The 27,929-nt window shown below is 39.8% G+C and overlaps 1 protein-coding gene across 1 annotated transcript; it reads left to right on the top strand.

Moving 5' to 3' along the window:
- Nucleotides 1–13: 13 nt before the first annotated feature.
- On the top strand, nucleotides 14–27,618 carry map3k20a (mitogen-activated protein kinase kinase kinase 20a). Its single transcript, XM_026145069.2, has 20 exons — nucleotides 14–162; nucleotides 1,624–1,813; nucleotides 3,989–4,076; nucleotides 7,463–7,564; nucleotides 9,110–9,175; nucleotides 9,266–9,294; nucleotides 10,248–10,385; nucleotides 14,204–14,290; nucleotides 15,218–15,292; nucleotides 15,369–15,475; nucleotides 17,486–17,621; nucleotides 23,361–23,405; nucleotides 23,500–23,530; nucleotides 23,638–23,777; nucleotides 23,884–23,946; nucleotides 24,034–24,123; nucleotides 25,978–26,094; nucleotides 26,234–26,308; nucleotides 26,410–26,560; nucleotides 26,656–27,618. The coding sequence occupies exons 2-20, from the start codon at nucleotides 1,655–1,657 to the stop codon at nucleotides 27,369–27,371; spliced, it is 2,415 nt and encodes an 804-aa protein (XP_026000854.1). The 5' UTR covers nucleotides 14–162; nucleotides 1,624–1,654; the 3' UTR covers nucleotides 27,372–27,618.
- The last annotated feature ends 311 nt before the right edge of the window (nucleotides 27,619–27,929 follow it).

The following is a 27,929-nucleotide window of genomic DNA, read 5'->3' as shown; positions in this document are numbered from 1 at the left end:
AAGTTGTGCAACCAGTGAAACCACACTGGATCGGGGAAATCAAGCGACGTCACGTGAGATTTCCCGGAACTATCCTTTCTTTCGCAAAGTTTGTCTTGTGCCCGGTGCTACCTGCGTGGAGGAACAGCCGCTCCGGAGCGCCAGCCTTCACACTGAATGTCGGTATGTGTGTTTCGATAATGTTCACCAGTTATCCAATTAGTCTCAATGAGCAGTTTCGACATAGGCTCACTGTCCAGCAGATTAAATATAATGCGAGTCTTGTTTGATATTAAACACACATTCGTGCAGATGTGTTGATGCGGGCTGTTGAGTGTGACGTGGTGCATTAATATAAGACTGTTATAAACATGTAATAATAACAAAGTAATACCGCTTTAAGTTTACTCCTAATGTTGCTCATACTGTATCTAGTTGTTGTTGAATGTTTTGAGCAGTGAGTTAACCCTCACTCAGGTATTATCTGCATCTCATACACAGCATAGTAACTGAGTAGGGGTTAGATTGGTTAAGATTGTAACATCTGCATATAACCACACTTTTAGCTGTGAAGAAGTGACACAAAAGCTGACCTCGCTGTCTCAGTGATTAATTCATCATTTAGTTGAGATTACAGTGACTACCTGTGGTTTGACATATGGCTGTCAGGCCTTATTGTTGCGGCGCTTGCAGTCGTGTTTGCTATTAAGTGAGAAACTGCCAGCGATGACTGCAGGAGTACTCCCGTATCCCTGTAACCCTGGCTTCTTGAGTGGTCAGACAATACTTGGGGGGCTGGTCCACTGAGCAAATTGCTGCCAGGCTAAGTATAGCATGAATACAAGTAAATCAGCAGAGAGCAATGGCTCCCCTCTGTGACAATGGTGGCATTTCCCGTTGTGATGGATAGTAATCCCAATGAGGACCCAGGTAACAGCCTTTTAAAAGCCGTAATTGCTCAGCTGTAAATGGGAAACCTATGAACAATAGCAATGCTATAATTTCCTGTAATGATGGAATTATTTCTTTACAAGATGCTTTTATGTCGCTACAGACAAACAAAAGGATATGATAATAAATCTGTGTGGTGTCCGGTTTGGAAGCATTATACCACTAACCCTGGCTTACACACACATCATCATGTTTGGCCTCAACACAAGCAAGAAGAGCTCATCTTTTCTGTTAAATAGAGAAAGAGAATATGTGGATCTCTCAAGGTGTTTTTGTCTTGAAACAAAAGAAGCTTTTATTGTCAAAATTGTATGATCTCCCAGCTTGTTGTCCTACTTGAACCAAACCTGCTGGAGTAATCTGCGACTTTAGCTGCATGATCCCAGCATACCAGACATGCCTTTGTCCTTATACAAGCAGAGTCTGGACCCTGAGTCCATTGCTTACTGGTACTGATGAGGTGGACTGTATGTGTAAAAGTGGAAGAGACAGGGGGTGGTAGTTTAAAATGAGCGATATCACCCTGCAATGCTCAATCAACCGATGGCAAAGCAGCCTCAAACCTGCAGCCACACTCACAAATGGTGTTTGACAGTGAAGCTTCGCTTTGATGGATTAAGTTTGTTTTACCGCAAAGGATTTTGTTGTGAACCCAACTTCCTTCCTTTCCCGTAATCCCCCTCGCTCTTTTAGGAGCTGACTTGGAACTGAGTGCCATTATGAGATGATGTCTCCCAGCTCGTCTTTCGTGCAAGTCAATTTCGATGACATCCACTTCTTCGAAAACTGTGGTGGCGGCAGCTTTGGAAGTGTGTACCGGGCCAAGTGGATTTCCCAGGACAAAGAGGTGGCGGTGAAAAAACTGCTCAAGATTGAAAATGAGGTAAGAATCTTAATTACCTGGATCTTTTTTTTTTTCATATATATTTTTAATTGTCAGCATAGTAATCATTTTAATTGCTATCCCATTTAGCGAGATCTGGTGACTTCTGTACCCATCACTCATGGTCATTATACTCCCCCTCTCTGAGCAGTGTGCTGCGAAAGAAACATTATAGCCAAATGAAAGAATGTATTTGGTCCAATTACAGCAAAGGCTGCTCCTGAAGTGTCTTTGAAAGCACAGGCCTATTGTCTTAAAGACAAAACAGAATTATCTTTGAAATCTTTTCAGGGAAATCGTATTATGTGTGTCGGCCTGTGATCGGATGTTCAGAAAATTGTTCATTGTTTCTTTTATGAAATTGTAAAAGATCACAGATATCCATTCAACTTCACTCAACTGTTGGGGAGAAGATTGTTCAATGGGAATAATAATGTAATCCTTGCACGTTGAACCAGATGTTCCTTTAATTATAGTGTTTGGTTGCGATTAAATGAGATCGTTTTATCAGGTTCATTCAAAAAAAAAAAAGAGGTTACACATTAACCTTTCTGTGCCACGATTATGCATTGATACGTCTTTGTATATGCTCCAGAAGACTCCATAGGACCATTGGCGTCCAGTCAGAGTTTGAGAGCCATGCCACTGAGTTCTGTAAAAGTCTGAAAAAGTCAAAGTCTGCTTTGACCTTTCCTGTTGGGGCATCAGGATAACCAGCAAGTTCTCACTTCTGCTTTTTATTAAATTCTTTTTTTTATGAATTCACAAATGGTGACTCCTTCAATCATCCACTTTAAGTTAACTGGGTTCTAAATGGATTGCAGTAAATCTTATACAAGCACTCATTTCTAGGTTAGGGTGGTGGAGCTTTTATAATCAATTTGAGGAAGTATTTTATGCAGTTATCAGGTCATAATTTTAACTTTTATACTTTGGGATACTTTGTGGTTTGGTGTTAATAACAGTCATGTGAAAAAAAAGTTCTCACAGGACTCTGTGCAGTCCTTTGAATAACCAAGCATTAATTCCATAGGAATTAAGAGGTTAAACAGCAGCCAAATGCACGTAACAAAATGATCATCAGCAAGTGTGATCAACTCTATAAAGTTAGAAGTTTTGACAGTTTGCTTGTTCGGGGCATTCAGGGATATGCCGCATTCTTTCCAGGACCAGATGTCCCAGTGAAATTACCCCAAAGTCAGATTACGCAGTGCTCTGACAAAAAGCAAAAAACCCAAGAGCTGTATTTCAGACTTTACAGACCACAGTTAGCATGTTAAATCTCAAAGTTCGTGAAAGCACAATTCAAAAAAGTCTGAACAAATATGGCTTTTTGGAAGGATCATGAGGAGAAAGCTTCTTTTGTCTAAAAAGAACATGGTAGCGCAGCTTAGGCTTGTACGATTGTATCTGAACAAACCACAAGACTTCTGGGACTATTTTTGACAGAGAAGATGTTTGGTAATGTTACATGTGTACGGTGAAATAGAGTATATCAGCATGAACACCTCATACCAACTGTCATGCATGGTAGTGGGAGGGGTGATTTTTTAGGTTTGTTTGCAGCTACAGGAAATGAGCACCTTGAAGTCACTGAGTTGATCTTGAACTTCTCTGAATACCAAAGTATTCTAGAGTCAAACGTCAATAAAGTTGGGCCATGCAACAGGACAACAGCAAAGGAAAGAATGAAGGTGTTGCAATGTCCAAGTCAAAGTCCAAACCTCAACAGCAGATTTGTCAAGAAGTGTGGTGATACGAAAGACTGATGAAGTCATACAGAAAGTGATTATTTTAAGCTATTGCTGTGAAAGTTGGTTCTGCAAGGTATGTCATCATGAGGTGTAGTAATCAAATATGTAGCTTGTTCGTAAAAGAATGTAGTTATCTGTAGCATAGTAAATATGCTATAAGGAAAGTATACTCAGTGCATGAACGGTATGTGCAATTCTGCTATGTACATGCTGAATAGAGTGTGAATGTTGTCATTTCCTGAGACTTAAATGAACCTTTGGTAAAGGTGATTTAAAGATAAAATATTACTTCACACACACTGAAATCATGTGTGTACTAAATTATTGATCCAGACTTCATTTATTTAAACTCTAATGCAAATAAGGCTTCTATTTTCTCTTCTATTCTCATGAAAATTCCTTGTGTGTGTTCACTGGTCAGGCTGAAATCCTCAGCGTCCTCAGCCACCGCAACATCATCCAGTTTTACGGCGCGATTGTCGAGGCTCCCAACTATGGAATTGTCACCGGTAAGTTTATAAATAATGATGCATATTTACAGCAAAGAAACCTCAGTGAAAAACAGAATACAACAGAGCCACCAGATAACATCATGATAGAAAAGGCAGCAGCCAAATCTGTTCGCACCAGTTGCTCAATGGAGCAGAAGTTTCTATGGAAGTGTGAGTGAATGCCAGAGGCCTCAGGACGTGCACACATTCATACAGTAGTTGTGTGAGCCTGTTTTCAGTTTTTGTCTAGGTCAAAGACCGAAAAGAATAAAGCCTCAAATGCTCGTGTAGCTGTGAACTGTTGTAAACAAGGGGCCCATCATGCTCGCATCTATCAGGGAATCCTGCAGAAAAGTCGTTTAAATCGAGCCCCAGCTCAAAAATGTGCCTAACATATTGTTCGACCTTCACTGCAGAATGGTGTATATGGAGTTTGACTGTTAAATGTGCCTAATGGTGTCGCTCAGTATAGGTAGAAAGGATGCTATTTTTAGGCTCGTAATGTAGTTACTCATTCGATATAAAAGATTAAACTTCGCTTTGCTTCTAGTGGTGAACTGACACCTAGAGTTTCGGTTTCATTGTGCTACTATGAAAAAAAATGCCCATGAGATTCAGGAACTGCTGCATGTTTGGAAATCCTGGTTCTTCCCTTCATCCATCATCTTTCTAATATGTTGTCTTTGCTTTGACAGCTCACTATCTGTTTACGAAACTGTAAAAAAACAAAACAATGAATGAATGAGTGAAACACCCTGACTCACAACAAACATAAGGCATCAAATATAAGATCTTTGTTCTTCTGAAGAGGAAAAATGATAAAGCAGTAGTTTACATGAGTCTCCACTAAATACTTCAAATCGCTTTGAAAGTAAAGCCACGGGATGCAATGCACTTTTTTTCTCTCTCTATAAAACATGGCTCTATTTAATAAGTGTGCGGCGTTACAAACAAGTGAGAGAGACATGCTAACAGATTGTGGTTTTCTGTATTTACCTTTATGCTAATGTTTTACAAGGGTGTTGCATTTCCTCTGCAGCTTGTAATATCTAATAATGAAAACATGTCAGAGCGATTCATGATAATCTTTGTTGTCCTGGAAAAGAAATTGAATCTTTAGCCATGGTTGAAGACCAGGCCAACTAATATTATGATATAAAAGGAAAGTTAGGAAAAACAAAATAATACAACAATAAAAAATATTTTACAAAAAGTAATAAAAAAAAAATTGCACTTTTAAAGTTTGTTGACATATGAGAGAACAAGAGGTAGTTAAATGAACAAAAGATAACAATAAAACAGTAAAATTCTTGATCAACTTCAACTGAAAGATAGATCCATCATTGTCAGCACCGGAAACAATTGTTCTTTAAAAGCTACATTTTATTGTGGAGTACCTCAGGGTTCCATCGTGGGTCCCATCTTGTTCTCTCTGTACATGTTTTCCCAGTGTCAAATGAGCCATAAAAATATCTCAAGAGAGATTTCTCATGCACTCATTTCTACTACTACCTTAGTTCTGCTGGACACTGAGGACTTTCTCAAAGCAATCAGAAAGGAAAGCAAAATTTTTTAAACAGTTTAGATTATTTCATGCAAATCGAATTTCTTTTGACCATGCAAAACCTTCCTGTCATTAACTGCTGCTAGCCACGTTCCACTGTCCCTTATTTACAAGGGATTGCCACAGCGGGTAGTTTTGCATGTTTGATGTGGCAAAACTTTTGACCTGGATTTCCTTCCTGATGAAAATCCAGGATCGAACCGGGATCTTTTGTGTGTTAGGTGAAGGTGTAATCTACTACACTATGGAGTCAGTAAAATGTTATTACTTAAATTATTTTGTGTAGCGCAGTTATGTAAAACCAAGTCCATACTTTCAGTGTAATTATTTATCTGTAGACGTTATCTAAATGTTCTAAGTGTCTCTCATATAGAAGTGTAGAAAGACCTTTGATATTCTTAAAGAGGTGCTCTTTCACACACGGATATTTGGCTGCATCAGAAAGAAAACTAAGATTATTATGAAAAGGCTAATCAGGCCTAACCACATTTTGTAAAATGTTATTCATTTGCCATTTTCTATGTAATAGTGTTAAAAAAGAAAAAGCACAAAAGAATCAGAAATCAAATCAAAGTTTAGTGGAAAAACGATCAGTGCACTCCACTCCTTTGCAGGATCGGTTGTACTACAGAGCTCCGAAAGGGAAGGTTTTGTTGTCAAGGAGTAGGTTGTGGTCTCTATTTAATAAGGCAGAATCTAATTAGCAGCAGATAGAGGAAAAAAACGTTTGCCGTGCTCACATTCATCATCTCTGTTATGACTGTGTTGACACACAGCATCAGTTCCCTCTTTCTCGCAGCCACTATCTACAACCTATCTGAGATACCTGATTGTCTCTGTTGACCTGCAGGAGTTTAACAATAACTGCCGTCACTCAGCGGCTTCATAAACCTGATGAATTATAGGAGAGTATTGTTTCAGGGTTAAAGTACATTTGCCAGTTACAGTCATTTTAAGGCGTTTTTTTTTTCCTTCCACTGATTAAGACTCTGCCGTGACACTACGCTAAACTGAAAGTGCATTTTACATTGAAGCTGGCACAGATTATCTAAGGAATGTGGATGGGTGCAAAGTGCAGAAGGAGACTTGTATTCGCAGTTGAACTAGCTGCATGATGTCTCACACATGAGTTTGCTTGTCCATTTTCATTCAGTTTTTCCTGTATCAAAGTCAAAAAGCAAACAAAAAAGGGTCAACAGGAAACTCTGGCTCATAATAATAATAAAAGTCCTCGGTGTATTTTATGGTTGTTAATTATGTTCCTATCTCGGTGCTTGTGCGTGTTTACAGTATTGTGTTGGGATATGATGGGGTTATTGCGCACAAATGGAGGGTCCCTGCTGTTTAGCTGGTGCTTGTTTATCTCTGTTGAAGGACTTTACTTCACAAGATTGCCTCTGTCTACACATAGTAAAGCTTAAAGTTTGTGTTCCTGTTTCAATCTTTGTTTCATCATAGTTGTCTTTTAGTGTCGTCAGCGGTCTTATGAAGGAGATTTTGCAAAAGTCCACATAATTTGCAAGTTTCATACATTTCTAATGGCCCATTAGAAATGCACGAATCCTTTGACAACAGAGCACGAGCAACTTTGTGTTGTAGACATTTAACAGCCATGTCCGGAGGGGACAAGAGAGCTCGTTACGACTGGTGCTCACCCACAGCGTCAAGCCGTAGCAATCTAGCGAGACACTATGAGTGGTGTGGCCGAATATCCAATTTGTGTTTGCATAACCCTTTCGCATACTGCACTCATATGCATGCTGTAAAACTTGTTTTACCACTGTAACATCATTCATTTTTATTCATTAAGCAGCAGTATAAAGTTTTCGTGTTTCCTCAGAATATGCAAGCGGCGGCTCACTCTATGATTACCTGTCCAGTGATGTCAGTGAGGAGATGGACATGGGGCAGATCATGACATGGGCTGCAGAGATCGCCAAAGGTAAACTTCAGATGTATCTTACTAGTAAATAACAGCTGAAATGTTGTGAGATTGATTGATGAACTTGAAAGCTTAATTCTTACTTAAGGACGGTAGTAAATAATTTTATTTTATTTCATTTTATTTATTTGACAGTTATTAAAAAAACAACGGAGTTAGCTCCATAGAATTTCTGGCCAATTCTTAGAAATGCAGCTTATAGAATAAAATGAGGTATATTAAAAAATAAAGAGACACACAATTTAACACCCAAAGTAGTAAAATGAATACTGATATTAGAAGTTTTTTCTTAGCTTGTTATATGTTAACCAGCCATACAGTAAATAGATCTACTGCATTAGCAGCAGTCTTGCAGTTCAGTTTTGTAGTGATCTGCTTGAGCTGTGTAGTCATCCTTCATGGAAATATAAAGAAAATGAGTCAACAAGGCTGCAGGTTGCAGCTCCATGCCTCATTGCTCATTGCTGATATACAACAGGCATGCTTTAAATGACAATGTCATTTAAAGCATGTATTATCTTCTCATCAGAGCAACTACAAACCCAATTTCCCCAAAATTTGTGATGCTGTGTAAAATGTAAATAAAAACAGAATGCAGTGGTTTGCAAATCTCATAAACACATATTTTATTCAGGATGGAACAAAGAAAACACCGGATGTTTAAACAGAAAATGTGCCATTTTAAGGAAAGTATTAGCTCATTTTGTATTTGATGTCAGAAACACGTCACAGAACAGTTGGGACAGAGCCATGTTTACTACTCTGCACTGTCCTGGCTTTCTTTAACAACACTCTGTAAACATCTGGGGACTGAGGAGACCAGCTGCTGGATTTTTCCAAGAGGAGCGTTGTCCTGTTTTTGACTGATATTAGGTTCTAGCTGCTCGACAGTCCTGGCTCTCATCGTGTCGTATTTTTTAATTTCATGATGTTGCAGATATTTTAGTTGGGGAAAGGTGTGGACTTCAGCAAACGGGCTTTTCTCTATGAAGCCACACTGTTGTAATAGCTGCAGTATGCCTTTTAGTATTGTCCTATTAATATATACAAGACGTCATTGGGTGAGAGCATATGTTGCTCTAAAACCTGTATATACCTTTCAGCGTTGATGGTTCTTGTCCAGATGTGCAAGCTGTCAATTTCATAGACGGCGGTGCACAACCACACCATCAGAGATGTAGGTTTTTAGACGAGGCACTGACATTCCTCCTCATCTTTAGTCATCTTCAGTTTTGTTTTTCAAAAATGAATTCATTTTTTTTATTTCAAATTTGGATTTATCTGACCACAGAACAGTTTTCCGCTTTGCCTCAGTCCATTTTAAATGCCCTTTGACCTAAAAAAAGACGGCAGTTTTAATGTTAATGTAGTTCTGGCTGAGGTCATGAAAATCGAAATATGGTTTCATGAGATTTGCATATCTTTGCGTTCCCCTTTTTATTTATGTTTTACACAGTGTCCCAATGCTCGTGTTATTAGGATTGTAGTTTCCAAATGAGTTTTTATTAATGTTCCTCTGAAAATTTGTCTTTATTTCTGCTTCAGGAATGCACTATTTACACTCAGAAGCTCCTGTTAAGGTGATCCACAGAGACCTGAAGTCCAGGAATGGTAACTGACCACGACACGAGTTTACCAAATTTAATTTCTTAAATATTTTAAGTAAACATCTGCATTTACTGACTTTTTTTTCTCTTTCAGTTGTTTTATCTGCAGAGAAAGTTCTCAAAGTAAGCCTTTTTATATAACCTATGGACTGAAACCTAATCTCAGATGATCATAAAATAATTGGAAATAATCCGAATTCTGTAATCATAAAATCTGGTCCTTTCCAGCCACCTTGAAACACCTCCAGGCACTTTTTAGGACAAAAACATTATTCAAACAAACTTTGATAAGGTGGAAAAAAAAGTGTTTACAATGTTGAATTTGTCTTAAATTTAAGTTTTAACAGCTTTTCCTGACTGAGAAATTGTACCTTGTTGCTGTGGCTCTGTTGCATAGATTTGAATTCAGGGTTCTTGGAGTGCCATGTCTCACTTCTGCAAACTCAACCTGCTCTTTGATGTGATGGCCCTGTTAGCTAAGGATTCACATTCTATTCAGTGTTAAAAGAAATATAAGCACGAAATCCTCATTTGATATTTTCAGCAGTATACGGACACAAGAGGGCAGTGACTAACTTGGCATGTTCAAGTAATCAGGGACAGTGTTACGGTGTTTCTCGCCATAGGTGGATGAGATTGAGAGAAAGGAGATCCTCTTTGCTGATCTGCTGCTGACCGGTGACCAGTTCTTCTCTGATAAGACTTAGATAGATAGACACAAAACCAAAGTTGATAGTAATTGTGTTGGTACAGTATGTGATTGCTTTAAGAGTCCTGCAAAGTACATCCACTTGTAAATCTGCCAAAACCTTATGTTATATATGTCAGTGCTTTGAGGCTTTTTCTGTATCATAGAGACATTTAATTTGCCTGTGGCGTCACAGTGACTGAAACATACGATGACTCCAGGAATAATTATATGATTACAGTGCTGTAGATTTGTTGCATCAGCAGCAGGTGAATCTAAATCTGCATGCTGCTATTGATTGCTATATTTTAAGTGTGACACAAGGTTTATGAATGACAGGTTACTCTGGATACCCAAATAAACATTAATATTATTATTATTTCTACAGATCTGTGATTTTGGGGCATCTAAGTTTGTCACCCACACAACGCACATGTCCTTAGTGGGTACGTTTCCCTGGATGGCTCCGGAGGTGATCCAGAGCCTGCCTGTATCTGAGACCTGTGACACCTTCTCCTACGGAGTAGTAAGTGGCAAAAAAGAACCTGAGTTGAAACACACACACACAAAAATGGTAGAAAATGCTGATTTCAGCTAATTTAATTACATGTACATTTTCCCTTGTAGTGTTGTTGCATAAGTACAGTGTAAAATGCTGAATGTAATGGAACCTGGTGAAATTAAATATGCTTGAGTGTTACATCACTTTATACAGAGCACATTTTCCTTAATGACTAATTGTTTGAATAAATAACCCGTCCTTGCTTTATATCTATTGAGGGTGAAGATTTTTTTTTTTATTGCATTTTCATAAATCTGATGTTTACTTTTCATCCTCAGGGCAACATAAAGATCTTTAGGGGTGTCATAAAACCATCGTGTATGAATTAGATCATTTGGACACAAAATATACCATCTGTTTCCTGTTGTGTTTATGATATAAATATAGTTATGCACGCTTTAAACATCTAAACAATTTCATAATAATATATTTCTTCTATCTCAGTGCCAAAAATGTTTGGCATCTTAGCCCTTTGATTTTTATTTTTTATGTTTCAGTTTAAAAAAAAAATGAAATAGTTTTGTCTGGTTTTCTTCTTTCTGGTCTGAGTTTTGCCGTTTTAAATGTAAGCCCCGTGAAGCTGGAGCTGGTGCCATTTTTCTGTATAGTTACCATTTATTCGCCTCTATTCTAAGGTTAATAGAAAAGTCTTAGTGTTCGTGTCCTTTTGCCCTCCCTTAACACATAACATCCTAAGAGTTAACAGTTAAAGTTTATCACTTGCAGTCTCTGACTGTTTGAACAGACCTGCTTTCTCCTCCTGTCCTGCTCACTTAGCACCTAGCCTCTCCCATACAGAGCAGCGTAGTCATTCAGAGGACAATTTTCTTACTTCTACACTAAAATCAGCTTCCTGGGTTTAACAAGAAAAGAGCGGTTGGGTAATAGCAACACATATATCCGCAAGTATTTTGTTAGAGATCCTAGAGGTTTGTAGTGTCGTTATTAATCCTGAGCTGACTCATTCCTTTTGATGTGTCACGAAAGACGTCAGACCGAACGTAACGCTAACATTGCACGCACACAATTTGTGTTGCAGTAATGTTGTTACGTCTTTTTAATGTGACCTTCTTGTATTTGTTGAATGCTGCCTGTGTGTTTGTAGCTTGTCTCAACCTGTTATGTGGCCACTTCTTCTCACTGTGACGAGTTTAGATCATAAGCCTGTTTTTGTCCGGGAACCGGTAACTCCAAATGGTATCATAATGAAAGATGCAATAAGCTTCTTATAAGAACCACAGACCAAACAGATAAATTTACTGAACATGAGCGAATTTTGGCAAACTAAACTTTTTAGGAGCTACCATGAGGGACCTGTTTTTGAAAAGTGAAACAAATGAGGAAGCGTTGATTCCAGAAAGTTTATTCACTTCATCCAGATGTTTCTTCAGTGGAAGAAACATTTCATCACTCATCCAAGCGACTTCTTCCATTTCTTTCAGCTGACTGCAGATTTCCCCGACCTTATAGCAAGTACAGTTTCATAAGGATCTGTTTATACGGTTGGGGGAATTTGCCGTCAGCTGAGACACATGAAGTCACTTGGATAATGTTTTGTCACATCAACAGCGTTGCATCCAGGTAAAATGGATCAACTTTCTGGCATTGAGAAAGTACTTTAAACCTGCATTCTTGCTTGTGGTTGCAAAAAGAAATTTCATAGAAGACTTTGGTCAAATAACTACTTCTTCCTTACTTTTATGACCTATGGCGGGGGAAAAAGACACTTTCTCAAAGAGTTTATGGTTTCATTCACCAGTTAAAGAATTTACTAAATTCTGGTCCCCATTTGAGTCAAAAAGGATTATGACGAAGGTTGTGCTTCATACTGGGCCTGCTTTTGGTACCTATTTCAAATCCATCTCTCACTCAACACGTGCATTTTTAAAACACTGAAATGGAGTCAGCCTAACAGAGAATCAGAATCAGAATCAGAATACTTTATTGATCCCTGGGGGAAATTATTTTTTGTTACAGTGCTCCATTTTAAACCAACATTAAGACAAGACAGACAATACGCTAACTAAGAATAGTACAATAAGAAGTTGGGATATCTCTAATGAGTGATGTCACAGTGGCTTTATCCATTTGTTTTGTGAACTACTGGCCAGTGGGCAGTGTGGAGACCTACGCTTGTGAATGCAAGAACGAGGCGATGTAGGATCTTCAAATTGATACCATAGTAGTATCTACTAAAAATGTTGAACGAGTTACAATCTCTGTGACCTTGACCTCAAGGTCAGAGGTTAAGTTTTCTGAAAATCAAGGCCACGTAGGATTTTGAAATTTATACCATAGGTGTGTCTACCAGGAAGCTGAGGGGTATTTTCCTCGTATATTTATGTACTGTATGATTATATTTTATAAAGAGTAAATGTAAAGAAAATAACAAATAGCAGCACTCTTTCAAAGAGATGAATAATTAGACACTATATCAAAACTGATGACAGCTTTAGGCAGAATCAGTGCTTAAAGGATGCCATTGTGGACGCGTATAACAGAGTCTTTGAAGTCTTAGACTTTGAAGAAAGTTTCTTTTTGCTTCTTTTTTTCCAAAAAGTTGAGCAAGAATCTATTGGCTCATAGAGCAGGTCAAGGCCATTTCATTGGAGCTTTGTACCGCCTGCTAGATTTCTGTTATTTCTCATTCAGTCTCGTGGTAATAATATAATCAAAACCATTGAAAAGGTGTTCATTATTGTACTTCAAAGATCACAGAAGTGAATAATTCACCAGGAAGTGCAGCTAAAAGCCTGAGGTCAAGAAGTTGGAGCCAATTTATGTTATTTTTTTTTTTTAATCTTTTTTTTAGAGGAAACATATGATTGGCAAGCTTTTTATTTCAGTCTAAAAATAAGATTTTATCAAATAGAACGAACGCAGTCGACCAAATAGCACTAAAATCTCTCAAGAGGAAAAAAACAAAAAACAAAATCAGGCAACCGGTCCCATTGATGCTTTTCATTTGAACATTTCTTCTCTCTAAGTGGAAAAAAAACAGCATTTGCGACCTTTGCAGGATTACAGCCTCTTAGAAACTTAGTGTCGAGAGTAATTTGGAAGTCGTTTCACTATGGAATCGCTTATCGGTTGCCCCAAAGTTGTTTTGAAAGTTGCTTTCACTATTATAAAAGATTGAGTCACTCTGGTAAAATGCAAACGCATTAATTAAAATTATTTTTCCTTGGATCTATGTAGGATTTTACAATCTGCCGTTGGTAAAATTACCTCAGCAGCCGTGAGTTTCTCGCTCAGACGCCTGCACGTTCATCTGATTTCTGTAGTCAAATACATACGTGTAATTAGACACAGCTGTCAAGAAGCATACATTTAGGAATGTGGTATACATATACAGTCTTACTCTTTGATGTTTGAAAGCGGCGCTCCGCCACCTTTTCATTATGTGGTTTTTAAGATGTTGACACAGGTGATTATTTCTGACACTAGTGAAGCCCAGCTGAAAAGAAGCTGACTTATGAAGGGAGTACTTCAGCGGCCCAACAGCATTTAAATCATGCGTGATTCTTTTTTGATGTTTTTAATGTTTCGTGTGGTCTTCAAGGGAAATGCATAAATGTTTTTAGTGTTTTGCTATGAATACACATGCTATATAAACAGAGGGTATTGATATATTTATGATATTTCTGTGTAATTCAACCATGTGGTGATGGGTAACAGCAGCAGATCCATGCTTATCACGGCTCATGTGTACATTCACACATGTAGTGTGCTGTTGTGTAATTTTACAACACTGTTACCTGACTCTCTACCTTCTGTGACAGGTGCTTTGGGAAATGCTCACCCGTGAGATACCATTCAAAGGCCTGGAAGGCTTACAAGTGGCCTGGCTTGTGGTTGAGAAGAATGAGGTATTTTACTGCATGATTACATGAATGCAATTCTGAAAGGAGAAGTGAAACTGGCATATAAAAATATCTAAATAAATAAATGAAAAAGTAAATAAATGACTTACCGAATAAATCAATAATCCACTAATTACACCAGAATAATATTAGAGGTTTAATTAATTTATAACGTTATACTTGTTTTAATTTCCTCTTGTGTTTAATTACCTTTGCATCAATAACCCTTTTCCAAATTATAAAAAACAAAAAGTTCAACTTTGATGTATGCCAAACTGAAACGCACTTTTATTCAGAGTATTAACAACAACAACTAGTAATAATCAACACGTAAATAATCATTACTGGGCTTAATTTTTGGCTAGGTTAGCTAAGCGCCTCTGGGTTTCGGGGACCCCCGTTTGCGACAGTTGGCTGCATCCTTTAAGATGCGTTTTCCCTCCTTTGGTGGGTGTCTGAAGCATTAGGTCAGCGGCGACTTGTACCCTACAGTATTCAGGCAGTGCACACACTGAATCAGCTGCAATTGGTGGAACATTTTGGCAGTATAACAGGGTGTTTTGCCATATTTTGTCAGGACTGAATGCAGGCCTGGCAACTGCTGTGGGGAGCAAGGCATGATGGAGATTAGGCAGTAGGTGGAAAGTTGACGAAAATGATACAGTGTGAATGAGTCTTGGCCTCATTCACATAATGATGCCAGGTGTACTCAATAAAATGGTCACAGGTGTATTTATGTGTATCTTTATTTTTTGATTATGGCAGTTGTGATCCTTCATATAGAGCAATAATTAAATGCTTGACAAACAGGAGACCCTTTAGGACAAAGGCAATCTAACAGACACAAGAATGGTATTGAGCTTCTTATCTAAGTTAGCATATTAAGGTTCCTTTAAAGCTGTTCTTTCCTCTGCCTGTGTGTGTGGGGTTTAGAGGCTAACCATCCCCAGTGGCTGTCCTTCCAGCTTTGCTGAGCTCATGAAAAAGTGTTGGGCAACAGAACCAAAAGTAAGTTGTACAAGCATGCAAATATGAAGCAGATATATGAATTATATACACTGCTAATGGTTTTATGTTCATTTAGGAGCGACCAATGTTCAAGCAGATCCTCTCTACTTTAGAGTCCATGTCTAATGACAGCCAGCTTCCTCAACAGTGCAACTCTTTCCTTCACAACAAGGCTGAATGGAGGTAATGTGATCAGCTTTTCTTCAAACCCAGTAAATGTATTTATAACTGTCTTTTTTTTCGCCGGTATACTGCCTCAGTGTAGGGAGATGTGCGACTGTTTTCAAAGAATGATGTGGAAATGTAGCTGACGGGGGCCGTGAAAAACACAAAAAAGGACTTGAGATCATGCATATAGATCTTTAATAATCACACTGATAGCTACATAAAGACATAAAAAAAACCCAAAGAATCATCCATCTGGATATACTTCCTCTCTTTACCCATAAGACCCTAAAAATAATCACCATCTTTTTCAAGTAGAAGTGTTTAATTGGCCTGTATGAGCAGCTGGAGGTTTGGTGGTGTTCGGCACAGCCTGAGTCTCAGCTGTTACTTTATTCTCTGTCTGCCTCTCCCCGGGCCTTGTCTGCGCTTGGAGTTTTTTTTCCTCAGAAGTTGTGTTGGTGTTATTGTGTCCAGGCAGCCATCTGCAGGTGGAGCAGGTTGAAGTAAATCTCTGCTTGAAAACAGAAAGCGACAATGTGTTTTAGCCCAAGAAGTTAGATCCGGCAACATTAGAGGGCTCAAAGTGAAAGATGGCACCTCCAGTCGTAAAAAAGCGATGTTGAGAAACCTGTTGTACCTGTTTCTAGCTTCCCAGGTATCTGTGTTACCAAGAAAAGCCCAAATAGTTCTATTTTTATAGATGCTATTTTTGGCTCTTTCCTTCTTAGTATTTAACTTAAATTGAAAGATTTTGAGTTTCATTTTAAGGTTCATATTCTTTCCTGTTTTAGCTGTATTGTTACATTTGTCACATTTACATAATGGACCTGAAGTGCTTGTGTAAATTAAAAATGAATGCATTCTCCCTTCCAAGTACAATAACTTAAAAATACAATAACGTGACTGCTGGATAATACCAGTATGTAACTGTATGCACCTGAGATGTGGGGCTGGAAGCTGACACGTGGTCGATTCCTTCATTGCTAGGATTCACACGCTGATTATTTCAGTTTTAAGTATTTTTTTTCTATAAAAGGTTTTTATCTGTTTATAATGCTCACTGAGCAGGAAGGGTCAGGGCAATGCCAAACGTAGAGGCCTGTCAGTACAGCGGGAGGCCGTAGAGCTCACTATTTGTGAAGGAAGTGGGTGGAGGAACTGGAGGACTGGGAGGAGTAAGTCATGGCCTTCCTGCCTGGGCTGCATTTGTTTATGAAAAGAGTGTGGGAGTTTTAGCGGGCCTGAAGTTCAGCATGGCTTTCTACGATACATTGCGCAGCCCCACCTGCTGGGCAAAACAAATCCCAACATGCTTTGTCCTGCACTTGGTATTTAAAGTGTCGGCGTAACTCGTAATCACCTCCTGAGTGCAGGGCTTTATTTTGGATTCATTTTAATGTTGTGTCACTGGATGCTGTCCTAAAACTCTCTGTCTTATTTTGTGGTTATATTCTTTATTTTTCTCACTCTACAAATCCCCTCAAAGACCAAAAGCAACAGTGGAATGATTCTTCTCACGAATTTCACTAAAGTCAGACTGATATATTGAGATTGCCAGTGGATTTCTCTTTTGTTCCCTAATCGTCTTTCTGAAATGTGATTTGTCAATAGAACTCGGAAACCAGAAAACTTCCCATACATAACAATATTATCCTTTGTTTGTGGTTGCTGTCAGTTATACACATATTTAAGAAAAGAAAAAAGAAAACCTGGATTATTATTGAGCCACTTCGTTTATTCCTTCAAACACATACCTTGTCCTGCTGTCATGAATAGTCTAACTGAATGTAGTCCCAGATCCATTGGATGTTCGATCACTGCTTTACAGAGGTTCGTTAAAAACTACAGGGCAGCTGTTTTTGGAAATTATGTAAGGAGTGAGCTCAGACTGAGTGGTGCAGACTGTAGGGAAGCCAGAAAATAAAGAGACATGGTTTAAAAAAAGAAAAATGTTGGTTTTGGTTTTTATAAGAAAAATCCAGCCATCCTTAAATGTTAACAGTTTTCTCCTGCTGTATGATGAAGGTGTGAGATTGAAGCTACACTTGAGAGACTTAAGAAGCTGGAGAGAGACCTGAGCACTAAAGAGCAAGAGCTGAAGGAGCGTGAGCGGCGACTAAAGATGTGGGAGCGCAAACTCATCGAACAGTCCAACAGTCCGGTGAGTTCCTCATTATCCCCTCTTCACTTTGGTCCACCTTCACCTTCAGGACAGCCGCATCACTTTGTGAAGTGGTCTCGGCGGCAGCACGTCGACTCTGCGCTGTTGTTCACGTTCGCGTTTTCATGTAGAGGCTTATTTTCTGAGCTACCTTCTGAAGTCCCCTCAACCTTATTCTGAAATGAGAAGGAAAGTAGAAGAGTATGAAACAGAGTTGTGAACATTTGCATCGTGACAATAAAAAATTACTATTAGATTGTAAGCATCCAGCCTCTGACATGACAGTCACAGCTTTAATTCTATTCCTTTTTCTGCCTTTTTTGCATCTAACATCCAATGCAAAACGATTTAGGGCTCAACTAATGATCATTTTTATTACTGACCAAAATCTTATCAGCCCACAGCTCCTCCACCAGCAACTGAGTAGCCAGAATTGGCACACACATCTGGGGTGATCGTGGCTCAAGAGTTGGGAGTTCGCCTTGTAATTGGAAGGTTGCCGGTTCGAGCCTCGGCTTGGACAGTCTTGGTCGTTGTGTCTTTGGGCAAGACACTTCACCTGTTGCCTACTGGTGGTGGTCAGAGGACCTGGTGGCGCCAGTGTCCGGCAGCCTCGCCTCTGTCAGTGTGCCCCAGGGTGGCTGTGGCTACAATGTAGCTTGCCATCACCAGTGTGTGGATGACTGGATGTGTAAAGCCATACAAGTACAGGTCATTTACCATCTTAGGCCCCTGAAGTTTCTCATCTATATTAGAACATCATAATGTTATACTAGAGGGACAAGATGACCCATTTGCAGCATTTATACAGCCTTATATAATTAAATAATTTTATGATGATAACATTTCATTTATGTCCAAAAGCCTTGAATTTTTGGTATATTGTGATATCATCATGTTGCTTAGTAATCGCCTACCAACGTTAAAATGATCCAGCTTGTCTGGGGTTCCCAGAACAACTGAGAGATATAAGCTTTCCAGCTTGTCCTGGGTCTTCCCCCTGGCCTCTTCTTGTTGGGACATGCCCAGAACATATCACCCAGGAGGTGCCAAGGAGGCATCCTTGTCAGATACCCGAACCAGATCATCTGGCTCCTTTTGATGTGGAGGAGTAGTGGCTCTACTCTGAGTCCCTCCTGGATGGCCGAGCTCTTCACCCTAAATTAAAGGGGGAGGCCAGTATCTGCAAACATGTTCGTGTAGTCACTACCCAGCGCTCGTGACCTTAGGTGAGGGTAGGGGAGTAGCTCGACCGGTAAATATTACACTTTTATGCTCAGCTCTCTCTTCACCATGACAGCCCGGTACAGCATCCGCTTCACTGCAGTCGGAGCACCACTGCTTCACACTCGGCTGCAAACTGCTTCAGTGCAAACTGAAGCCCACCACTTAATGAAGCCAACAGAACCACATCATCTGCAAAAAGCAGAGACGAGATTCTGAGTCTGCCCAGGTGGAAGCCTTCCACCACTTGGCTACGCCTAGAAATTATGAAAATTATGAACATAATCGGTAACAAAGGGCAGTCCTTTAGGGAATCCAACACCCACTGGGAACGAGTCCGACTTATTGCTGGCTATGCGGACCAAGCTCTAGCAACGGTTGTATAAGGATCAAATGGCCCGTAGCAACGGGACACGGTCAAATGCCTTCTCCAAGTCCACAAAACAAATGTAGACTGGTTGGGCAAACTCCAATGCACCCTCAAGTATCCTCAAGAGCATAAAGACCTGGTCCAGTGTTTTTTGTGAATGATACCTAGTCATTTGTCTTAACCTATATATGGCCATGCATCAGAATCATGCACATGTTAGATACCTGGAAGCTGTCTCTCCCACATAGACAACTCACAATTTCTTTAACAAGTCAGTTGAGCCTTTGAATAAACTGCATTAAACGTGCTTCTTTTCTATGTGCTCTGTCGTTCTGCTGTCCTGTTAACTTCACTTTAAAATTTGGCTTCTTAAATTATTTTATTAAGGGTTCATGCTACGTCCAAATGGGCAGAATCAACTTTTGGGGGTTTTAGGGTTCACATTGTTGATTTTTCTCATTTACCTTTTTCTTTGTTATTTACTTCTATGTCTCTTCTTTTCTATCCTGTTTTCTTGTCTTTTCCCACGGTGTCCCTGCTTTTGACATCGTCCTGCCTCTCAGCTGTTCTTACCTCTAAAGATAAGTACTAATCCGTGCTTTCAGTCTGTGATTGAGGAGTCTTAATAATTCACAGATGTCTTCTCATATCACAACCTCTGGTAATGAGTATGTGAGTCTGCAGTCTGTGATAGAAGACTTGAGGCTTTATTGGCTGGCCTGTCCTGCACTCTAACATGCAGGTCAACACGTGAGTCGAGCAACTCCTCCAGGTCTGTGAGCTGTGTCAACATGACAGTGGAAATGGGACACTTCCTGTGGTCTGATGACACTGAATGAACCCTTCAAGTGTTTGGTATTGTTCCACCTGCATCCATCACATAGTGTGATCTCACTGAATATAGTGGGGGAAATAATTATTTGATACCCAGTTGGATTTGCATATTTTCTCACTTACAAAGAAATGAACAGTCTCTAATTTGTGTGGTAGCTTCATTTAATGGAAAGAAAAAAAACATATTACACAAAGATTATAAATTGATCTGCTAATTGAGTGAAATATTATTGATCTCCTACAACCCAGAATTCTGGCACCTATAGATTGGGTGTGTGCCCATTTGACATGCTGACAACAATCAATCAATTAATGAATTACAGCTACTCCTGATCTCAACTTGTTATGTATATAAACACACCTGTTTATATACATAAACACACCACACTATAAAGCACACCTGTCCACCACCATGGCCAAGACCAAAGAGCTTTCAAAGAGACAAGATTGTAGACCTGCAGAAGTCTGGAAATGCCTATAAGACCATATGCAAGAAGCAAGAAGTGGCGAGAAGGGGACAATTATTGGTGCAAAGAAATATAAAATGACCATCACTTGCCCTCAGTCTGGAGCTCCATGCGAGGTCTTTCCTCCTGGAGGATGATCATGAGAAAGCTGGTGGATCAGCCCAAAAACAGGAGGAGCTTGTTAATGATATGAAGGCAGTTGTGACAGCCACCAAGAACACTATTGGAAGCACACTACGCTGTGATGGATTGGAATCTTGCAGTACTTGCAAGGTGCCACTGCTCAAGTAGTCACATAGACAAGCCAATCTTAAGTTTGATCAGCAGAAATGTTGAGTTCCCAAGCAACAGCCATAAAACCTAAGGGTTTCGAGAGCTTCTGTAAAATCCCTCCCCGGATGTGTGGAAACCTGGTGACCAACTGCAAGAAATGTTACGGGTTTTTCCACCAGGGTACCAAGTCATGTTATGCTTGTGTTATGCTAGTCATGTTATGAGATATTAATAATCAAATACTTATTTTAGACAATGATATGCAAATCAGCTTATAACTTTTATGTAATTTATTGATTTTTGGTTTGAAATTCAGTTTCTCTCCATTAAACTAAAACTACCATATAAACTAAAAACTGTTCATTTCTTTGTAAGTGAGCAAACTTACAAATTCAGCAGGGGATCAAATAATTACATCCCCCACTGTATATTACTGGTGTTGTGAAAGCACTAATATGAACAGCTTGTTAAGTTGCGTTATTAATTATTCGACAATTATTTCATTAATCATTACTTTGTCACACCATAAAAGAGCATTTATTCTGCTTTATAAGCTGCGTTCATGATGTATTTCCACCACATATGGCGCGGGAACTTGGTCACAATTATAGAACATATTTGAAGCCCTCCACCTGTGGATATTATGGATGTAATTTGCCGTATGCCTAATGTTCTGGATGTATAGTGCCATGCTGTGAAGAAAGAGCCATGTGATCCAGTTGCCTAGAGAAGGCCAGGCTTTTATGATGAAGTGACATTTTGCTGACATTAAGATTGGCCAATTTGTTCTGGTTGTGGTGGAGTGCAGTTGTTGAGACACAGTCTCTTACCAGGATAAGAAAGTACATGTTTTTTCCTCTGAGTGACCCAGGTTCAAAACAGTAGGAGAGGGACTTTGCTGTGTGGCTGTCAGCTTCATTCTCTCATTTTACTTTTGAAAACAGGTTTCTTCCTAAGGCCTCCAAAAAAACATGAATTTTCAGCCAAAGAATTTACATTTTAGAGCTTAACAAAGTAACATCTTTCTATAGACGCCACGCTGTATTTATCCACACAAAATCACGTCTCAAGAGCTGCTCTTTACAGTACAGAAAATCATATTAGCATTAGTGTTCACTTAGGTATTATGCCTCTTGTGGGGGAAGGACATGCTTCCTTGAGCATAGCCCATTAAATTGTCCCCTTCGCTTGTTATAATCAGTCAGTCTCATGAGGATGTAATCCTCTGTATTCCTCTGTTGTTGCTTGTTAGCTTCTTGCCATGAGCTAATAATCCTGTACAAATATTGCCTATCCTCTTGTGCCATCAACTCGTAGACATATTACACTAGACATAACAATCAGCATTTTGTGTTTTTCCATGTGAAAACTTCTTATTTCCTTTATTTTCCATTATAATAGTGAAACTTCTTCATCTGATTTATTTTCCTGTTAACAGATGATTTTCTTTTGACTTTCTCCTAATCTGCCTTGGCTCGATTTCATTACTTTCCACATCTGAACAATTAGTGACTAATAAAACAAACGTTTTGCCATTAAAATGATATTAGTTACATTTCTATAGCTAGTATTAATAAACGTAATGATAACAGAGGATGGCTTTTAGTGTTTTCATTTAAAAAAAAAAGAAGTAAAATATGCATTTCCTGTGGCCATTTTTCAATCTTTTGTTGAGACATTAACTACATGCTTCTTTATAGGTATATCCATGGCCTGACTACCCATCATCCACTTAGTCCACATGGGGGGCACAATTGTGTGAATTAAACCCAACTCAAAGTCCTTTTCTCCTGCATGTTCCACATATAAATCTTAAAACACAAAGACTGTATCCCCCATTTCAAATTTTTTAGATTTAACCACACTTGCCAATGACGTGCCACACGAGCATGGCTGCTCATTTGTGAGATACAATGTGGCTTTTGAAGAGTGATGTTAAGTCACTCCAGTGGGATTCTGGCATTGGCTTAGTGTTTCCGAATCTGTTTACTTCTGAACTGCATTATAGGAGGAGGCGGAAAAGCTCTGTAGGGCTGAGTGGCTTTATGAGGCAGCAGCCTCAGCGACTGTCGACTGAGCCTGGCATTTAGTTCATAATCCGAGCTGTTACAGGATGTCGTGGGAAGAAGACAGTGAATGGGGGATTACTCATTCATTTAGACGTATTTTCTCCAATTTCCCATTGCATTATTTCTGTCATTACACACCAGTCTCATAATCACAATGATGAAATCTTTATTTTGGCTGGCAAGTTTCTGCCTGATTGCATTTAATGAGCAATAAATGATTTTTTTTTTCATTCAAATAGATCACATTAGATCAGTCAGATGGGCATTTCTGTTGGATATAGTCCATTATGGCTACATCCAGTCTTCTTAATCACAAAGCACAATAACTGAAAAAGTAATGGTTTCAAAGATGTGGACAAAAATATGGATATTTTCCATTTTAATAATATTTACTAGTCTTGTGAGTTTTACTTTGGAGTTCTGGCCTTTTTTAGATGGACACATGATGCCTATATCCAACCACATTCTGTTGCTTTGGATTAAATTTGTCTTGTCTTCGCAGTTGCTCCCCACGTTGGACATATATACCTGGACAGAGGAGCATGTGGTTGGTATCAGTGTGTTTTTACTTGCAGCCATTTAAATTGTGATACAGTCATGATTGCTATTAAAACGATTACATCGTGATTTTCTTCCTTTAGTATTTCTGGATGCAGCAAATATTTGGCGCAGGTTTGTTCATTTACTTTCTAAACAGTTCAGATCGTCTTAAATGTTTTCTGTTTCGCATTCTTCATTCTTTCCGCGCTCGTTTCAATGTTTGGTTGTGTCTTTGCCAGGAGACAGCGCATGTGACATGCAGCTTTATGCGGATCTGTTTAAAGAAAACCACATCACCGGACGGAGGCTGCTGCTGCTCACAGAAACCGACATGCGGGACATGGGGGTCAAGTCCAAAGGTCACGTCATGCACCTTAAGGCAAGACACTGTTAACCATTAACCGAAAACTTTTACGGGGTATCGGCAGAGCTCTCTGATATTTGGCTCTGCGGTGAATTCAAAGGGAATTTTTTTCTTTTTCCAGTGTGAGATCGAAAAGCTAACTAATGATTACCTCGGGTTCGTCCACTTCCCGCCACTGCTGAAGGTATCTTCATCTGTTAGACGTGTTACATTTTTATTGTCACGCACCTTTTGGGGCTTATGTTTATGTGCTTTTGTTTTCTTCCCCAAGGATGAACTAGAAAAGGAGGTGGAGCAGAGTAAAACTGTAAATCTGGAGCTGGTGTTTGGGTACCACTGGAAACCAGCAACAGGAAAGTCTGTAAGTCTGTCAGAAAACACATTCAAACACTGACTCCAACATATTTTGCAGCTGTGAGCAAGCGATGAAACCCAAAAAAATAAGAATATCACAAAGAAATGTTTTCTGCTTTGAGCATTTTTGGCATAATTGATACTTTCTAAGGAGATATAGAGACATGCGATTGAATCGGCCCACTACAACTGAAGCTGTTTGTTCTGAGGATTCGTGATGGCGGCTGTTATGCTGACCATTCAAGGCATCACTAGACATGTATTAAACCAGACAAATAAACATTTCAGGCTCAGCCATGTACCACATCCACCTCGACTTGCTCACAGCCCTTTGTTAGGGTCTCAAACTGTGGAGAAAGGGTGGCTCTTCACTTGCTGTTTGAATTTAATCAAAAATAGCCCATTTAGCCAGAAGTCATTTTCTTTTAAAAGGCAAACGTTATTTAATCTTTCAGCTGTTCATTGTCCCATCATAAATAGTCCTCTTTCAGTGTGTTCGGCAGGGCTGAAACGAGCCTGCTAATTGCCTCCCATTTCTTCTGACATGTGGTGGTTTAGTGGGTAGAAAACACAGCAGGGAGAAGGAAACAGGAGGCTGAGAAAATGAGAGCTAATTATTTTCCCCTGCCTGGTGTCAGGTTCCGTGTCAGCCTTGTTTTTACAAACTGGAAGGTTTTTTGCACTAAATAAAACAAACCCGCACTGCATTTTTTTCTTCGCCCCTCTTTGCTGGCGATGTCATGGAAGCAGCTGCACTTCTCAAAGACAAAATGAGGGCCTGCGATTGTGCGGCCACCATCTGACAGCCACTGAGGGTCCCCTACTAATGAGGATATCACCGTGCAGCCAAGTGAAAGGTGCTGAATTATGTATGAGTTGTCATTAGACGCACTCGGGTCCTAGGCATCATTACCAGACATTGTTTCTGCTGGAGTGATTAGACTAGCATAGACCTGGGAGCCCCGGTGCGACCGTCCAGGCCCGACACCAGGCCAGCGTTGGGCCACTGGTGTGTTTCTGAGCCAGAGGCTTGCTCAAGCTTCCCCCTTTGAGTCATTTCCAGCCCCCGGGGACGATGAAGGAGAGGGCGAAGGCTCCTCAGACGAGTGTGTTAGTGCCACTCCTCTGATGTCTTTCTCTGTGATCACTACACAATGGATTGGCCTGTGCCATGAACCCTGTGTGGTTAAGCAGTGACCTGTAGCTTCCTGGCAGCTTTTAGGGATTGGCGAAATCATTACGTGCGTCGTCAGCATTCAGTATGCAGAAGAAGAGGGCTGGGGACCGCTTCGATTTGTGCCTCCCCAGTTTGATGTGTGTCTCTCTGCAGCAGTCCATGAGGAGAAAAAAAAAGGTTTTATCAACTAAAATCAGACAGTTTCCTGCTCCAAAAAATTAATCCTGGATTCTGAAAAGGCCTAAATGTTTGGAATTTAGAATAGCGGCATGAAAATATTTGCTGCTGATTTTTGTTTCCGTTTCTCTGTTAGAGTAATTTAATGAAATGTGCCGAATTTGAGGTATATTTATGTAGAGAACCTAATTCCATAAAGATCAGTCTTTTAACTTAGGTTTGCATTGCTGTAGACATTACATGCAAACTGCATTTTACATGTATACTCTGTCTTTTCTCCCCTTTGGTCTGCTAGCAGTTTATTTTAAAAGTTTTATTTCATACTTATCTGTCTTCACCCACAATGTGAGGCTTTCTGGCCACTGTCATTCAACTACCTGTAGGTTGTGCTGTTGGTTTATATACAAGATTTACCAAGTTCTCCACACAGATGAGTGAAATTAAAAACTTTTACATCTATTGTCGCTGAGACCTACATTATCTGACCGGCAATTATTTTATTTCAAGGACTGCAAATGGAAAATGTACATGGAACTCGACGGCGATGAAGTCGCTATAACCTACATCAAAGATGTCATCTTTAACGCCAACAGACAAGACGTTGAAATCCTGCGGATGACTAAGGTGCCGTCAGAAACGCATTTCTGTAACACATCTAATTGCTTTAAATGTTTTGATTGGTGCATTTTAACCTGACGTATTGTGGTGGTTGCAATTGTCTATTTTTTGTTTTTTTCAAACAAAATAATGTTTTTCAATGCAGCCACCTTTTGTGATGGACAAATGGGTCACTGGGCTACAGGAGAACCAGAGAGTGGACTATACCGTCAATTATGAGGTGGGTCATTTTAGCAGCTGCAGTTTGAAAATGCATCACACAGGCAGTCACGCACAATCATGTTTAACAACATACATTAAATATCACTACTTTCACTTCAGAATGATGTCAAGTCTCCCAAGTCCACCAGACACAGCTGCTCGATGACATGGAGCGTCAATGGTGGACGAGACGAGATCAAGACTGTGGAGCTCGTCATTGAAACAGCCCCAGCTAGCACAGACTGGAACCTCAAGGACAGATCAAACCGCGGTAAATATTTATTATTTATTCATATCGTTTTTTTAGCGGAAAAAAAAAATTCTTCATATAGGAGGTGTATATGAGGTACGTGTTTTCTGTTTTAGATATTGATCCAAAGTGGATGTACAATGTAAGACTGAAGCAGATGATAGCCCAGAAATCCCAGCCGACGACTGCTGCTCACACTGCCTTCACGAGCTCTGATGCTCGCACTCTGCCTCAGTTCCTGTCTGCACATGAAAGACATGTGTCTTCTTATGCTGCAGCTGTGCGCCGCTCTCCAAACCGCGTCAACTCTTCTCACTGGGCCGACTCACGCAGCTCCTCGCCAACTGCCAGCCTGTCGGCCAAACTCTCAACGCTCTATCTGGGGTCAAAGGGCAGCAGTCCCTCCAGCACTACGTCAGAGAGCACCTCAGACAGAGAGCGCCCGCTCAGTGCAGGGGCAGTGCATAACTATCGCAGAAATAGCAACACGGGCAATACATTTACTGTGGGTGGGGTGCAGGGTTGGGGTCATACAGAGAGTAGTGGTAGAGGTGGACATGCTCATAATAAAGGTGGCAAAACCCCCCGACATCCATGGAGACCGCCGTCCAACAATTACAGTGCCAGACCACAGAGCCGCACACCATCGATACCGGGTTTATTGTCTGTGACACAAAATGCCAGTGAGGAAAAGGAGGGGGGCCAAAGCAGTGACGGAGGGTGGATCAAAGTGGAGCGTCATAAGAGATTACCACGGCAGGACAATAAACAAGTCAGAGGTCGACCGAGGAGGGGGGGCAGGGGAGGGCGCGGTGGTGGTGGAAGAACTTAATGTAGGCCACACAAGAACTGAACATGTTACACACTGAAAAGGTTTTACACATGGATTATGTCTGCTCACATGACATAATTAGTAACTGGGATTTGTATTTTAAAAAAATGAGCTTATTTGTTCACGTATTTTTAAAAACGACAGTGTAGTCTGTGATTTTTGCAGATGACATTCAAAACTGTGGTTCGCATTGAAAATATGATGCTATTTATCAATCCTAAAAATAAAGATTTAAATTTAAACTACATTCCTGCCTCACCAATTCTATTGTGTGTGTGTGTTTTTTAACATATAATAATTCAGAAGTGCAAAGTTTTATTTGAACTGATTTACCTCACCCCACCCCATTATTCCCTTTGATGTATAAGCAATCATGCCCACTTCCTGTTGTTTACAGCCATTCTTTTGTCTTATCGCACCTTTACAGCAGTCTGCAGGGTAACTTTCTCTTTGAAATTTAACTTAATTCAGTTAAATTCTCTCTTTTTCCTATCTCAATCCCACATTTGCCAACAAATCCATCCAATCTATCCTATTTAGCAACAAAAACCCGTATAA

The sequence above is a fragment of the Astatotilapia calliptera genome, chromosome 16 (genome assembly GCF_964374335.1).
Source record: "Astatotilapia calliptera chromosome 16, fAstCal68.1, whole genome shotgun sequence".
NCBI lineage: Eukaryota > Metazoa > Chordata > Actinopteri > Cichliformes > Cichlidae > Astatotilapia > Astatotilapia calliptera.
Note: the sequence above shows the minus strand (reverse complement) of the source record. Positions and strands in the feature narration are given on the sequence as shown.